The sequence below is a fragment of the Ceratina calcarata genome, unplaced genomic scaffold, assembly GCF_001652005.2.
Source record: "Ceratina calcarata isolate Rehan_Ccalc_2016 unplaced genomic scaffold, ASM165200v1 scaffold170.2, whole genome shotgun sequence".
Classification (NCBI taxonomy): domain Eukaryota; kingdom Metazoa; phylum Arthropoda; class Insecta; order Hymenoptera; family Apidae; genus Ceratina; species Ceratina calcarata.
In genome coordinates this window covers 27620-31353 of record NW_017138358.1, presented here as the reverse complement: position 1 = coordinate 31353, position 3734 = coordinate 27620, and the positions used below count along the sequence as shown (strand labels likewise).

Here is a 3734-nt window from a genome sequence, read left to right as displayed (position 1 = left end):
ATAAATTATTAAAAGAGAAACAATTATTTATAATCTTCTTAATTAATTCTAACGATTCTTTATTTTTCAGGTCCTGGGCAAAGGCAGTTTTGGCAAGGTGCTGCTAGCAGAACTCCGCGGGACCGAGTGCGTCTACGCAGTTAAGTGCCTGAAAAAAGACGTGGTGCTGGAGGACGACGATGTCGAGTGTACTTTAATCGAGAGAAAAGTCCTGACCCTGGCAACGAGGCATCCATACCTCTGTCATCTATTCTGCACGTTCCAAACGGATTCCCATTTGTTCTTCGTAATGGAGTACTTGAACGGTGGCGACCTCATGTTTCACATACAGAAATCGGGCCGGTTTCCGGAGGCTCGTGCTCGGTTCTATGCTGCTGAGATCTGGTCCGGCTTGATTTTTCTACATAAGAAAGGAATTGTGTACAGGGACTTGAAACTGGACAACGTTTTACTAGACTTTGAAGGTCACATTAGGATAGCGGATTTTGGTATGTGCAAGCTGCAGATTTTCCTCGACAGGACTGCTGATTCGTTCTGTGGAACGCCTGACTACATGGCCCCTGAGGTAAGGAGCTCAATTATCAGTGATAATAATTAATCATTAATTAATGTTACATATTAAAAATGATTATAAAAATCGTTGCACTGTAACGTCTCGTAAATCATTTGAATAGCCACATTCATTATACGTTTTAAATTATTAGAATTATGTAATAAAGAAGATGGAAAACAAAGTGTAACACATTTCTTGAATAAGCAAATTTGTTGGACCGTTGGTGACGATGGCGTCGGGCCATTTCCGCATTGCAGATCATAAAGGGACTGAAATACAATCAGGCTGTCGACTGGTGGTCGTACGGCGTGCTTCTCTACGAGATGCTCACGGGACAGTCGCCGTTCTCCGGCTGCGACGAGGAGGAGCTATTTTGGAGTATATGCAACGAGAGACCGTTCATACCCCGTTACCTGGGACAAGAGGCCACCGACATTCTGGTAGCCCTGTTGGAAAAGGATTCCGGGAAGAGGCTGCCCGGCCACGAAATCGCCGTCCACTCCTTCTTCCATGTAATTCATTAAAAATCTAGTCAATCACGTTCATCTCTTGTTTCCTTTCATTATTTAATCAATGTCAAGTAGTAAAAATACATAAATCTATTTTCATAAAATTCTATAATTTAATAGATTAATAATAATAATAATTGTGATCGTTGCAGCAAATACAGTGGGACAGACTGGAGAGGAGAACACTGGATCCTCCGTTCAAACCAGCCCTCGAACACACGTTGGACACGAAGTATTTCGACACAGCGTTCACAGCTGAAAGGCCGCGGTTGACGCCAGTGCCGGACCAGATCCTCACCTCAATGGACCAGGGCGTCTTCCGTGGTTTCTCCTACACGAATCCGAACGCGACAGACTGAACGAGTCGAATTAAAGAAAGAACTTAAATGTGATTCTCGAGCGTGAACGTTGCTCAACGTGATTTTACTCAGAACGTTAACGCTTCTCGAATTTGATCTTCTTGTACAGCTCGGACGGTCCTGGGGATCCTGAGGGTGTCCGAGGAGACGAAGATTGAGTCTCTTGTTAAAGAGACGATGTTCCTGAACCGCTACCGGCGATAGATGCTAGGTTTTGTATAACGTAGAGGCCGCGTTGTGTCGATAGAACAGTTAGATCAGGGTTCCCGGTAAATCAAGGGAAACCCTGTGTATACTCCTCCTTTTTTTAAGCACTCTCTCTCTCTCCGTTTTCTCGGAGACGAACACTAACAGGAAAGGAATTTTCACGGACGAGATAAAACGCACGAATACACGATTTATAAGATATACAGTAGTCTCTGAATATATTGCCAAGTCCACATATCCTGAGACTATTGTAATTAACCACGGACACTTCACTGCATTGTGTCTAAGTGTACGTGGTTATTTATTGTATATGGTTAACCGTATTTATTATTTATTTATTAAAGAAAATTTGCTCTGGATAAATTATAAGCGTAAAAAAAAAAATAAAGTTGGTTGAAAGCATAAGAACGTTTATTCATTATAATTAATCTCCTAAATAAATGATTTAAAATAGAAGTGTTTGAACTCGTTTAATCTTCTCTGGTGATCAGAGGACTGAACGGTGTTGCGGTGGACTGTACGGTAATTGCACATTTCTCATTTTGTTCCAAACGTCTAGCGTTTCGCCGCGGTCAGGTTTATTAATACCACCGAGTGGCTCATTACATCGGACCCGACCGTCTTCCACCCGCATTCTTTTTTTCCCAAAGCGTATAAGCCTTTCGAGGTTTCCGAAGCGAGGACAGTTCACCGACCAGGATATTTTACGATCACTTCTAAGATTCGTGTGACGCGAATTCGAAGGCCATCATGCAGTCTCTGTATATCGACTAGTTTAGGTCTCAGTGTTACTTTAAATACCAGCGCTGGAGATTCGCAACGTCTAGTTTTATTCAAAGCTGTTGTAGAACTGCGCTTTGAACTGACACAGTTAACTCCGTGCCGATGAATATCGACATCTCCTATCTCCTATTCGTTGTAGAATAAAAAAATTCCCTCGGACTTGCTGTTACTTCTTCCTACAGGAGTGCACACTCCAGTTAGGATAGAACTCGATGCGGGTCACACACTTGGCTCCTCTTAGACAGTGGCTAACTTTAGCACGTCGTGGAATTGGCAGAGCCAGTTGCAAGCCGTTTGGAAAAAACAACTTGTATAATAAATTGCAAAATATATTGTCATAAAAATGTAGAATTGCTGGCTAAAATAATTTCTATTAAATTAAATAGAGAATGGAAAATCTGACGTCTGTTTAATTATGAATAAAACGTAGAAGAGACTATTTCGGTACCGTTTAAGAGCGTCTGGGCTGTGAAGATTAATTGCACGTTCCGGCCGATAATTAATTGAAAAAGGAAGAAAATCGTAGGGAGATACGGAAGGTGCAACGGACGAGAGTTCCGCGAAGCGGCGATCGAATCATCTGAGGGGCAGCAGGGTGGGAACCGAGAGGCTAAACAGCCACGGGAAATTGAAGCGAGGATAGATTTAAAGATACGAAGAGTGAGAGAGAGAGAGAGAGAGAGACGCGGCAAAAACCGAGCGGGGATCGGTCAATGGACCCTGAATCCGCGGTTTCTTGCGCTCGCTCCTCGCTCTTTAACCCGGCTATTAAAAACGATTCGTAACAATTGACTTCGATGCAATTTCCAACGCCTGCGATTGACCCCAGTAGAATCTTAAGCTTAACAGGTGATACGAAGAACAAAATGAAAATTGTTCAATTTTAAAAGATCGAAATTTATTCTGAATTGGAATTCTGATTTAATGCAAAAATTGGGGTGAATAATTTTTAAGAAATTAATGTTTGGAACGTAAAAGAAATAAGGTTTAATTAGAGTTGAGGATGAAATGATTAATTGAAACGGATAATGCGAGGCGAGTGTACCCGGTAGGAGTGATTCGCTTTTGACGCGGCGGACGTGTCGTCGACTAAAAATATATAAGGACACCGGCCGTGAAATCGGGGCGGGGCGGCCACCCCGCTTGAAAAACCGAGGTGTACCAAAAGGAATGATCGACTTTACGACGCACGAGGGAACACGGACACCGCATCGAGTCTTTTAACGAGGAGTGCAGACATACACCGTCGTTCATAAGTTCTAAAATCTCTACAATAATCTAATTAATGAAACCCTTATTAGAATTGTAAATTCAACACGTTTC

At 42.4% G+C, this 3734-nt stretch overlaps 1 protein-coding gene across 3 annotated transcripts in view; it reads left to right on the top strand.

Moving 5' to 3' along the window:
• The window catches only part of LOC108632734 (microtubule-associated protein futsch), a 17534-nt gene extending 16103 nt beyond the window's left edge, over positions 1-1431 (top strand). For 2 of the 3 annotated variants that reach the window (XM_018037486.2, XM_018037487.2), the window contains 3 exons: positions 71-565; positions 811-1065; positions 1215-1431. In XM_018037486.2, the coding sequence (XP_017892975.1) occupies positions 71-565; positions 811-1065; positions 1215-1421 (957 nt within the window). In that variant the 3' untranslated portion in view covers positions 1422-1431. The remainder of the gene's footprint in view (positions 1-70; positions 566-810; positions 1066-1214) is intronic. The other variant, XM_018037488.2, reaches the window with a different exon arrangement.
• Positions 1432-3734: the final 2303 nt, after the last annotated feature.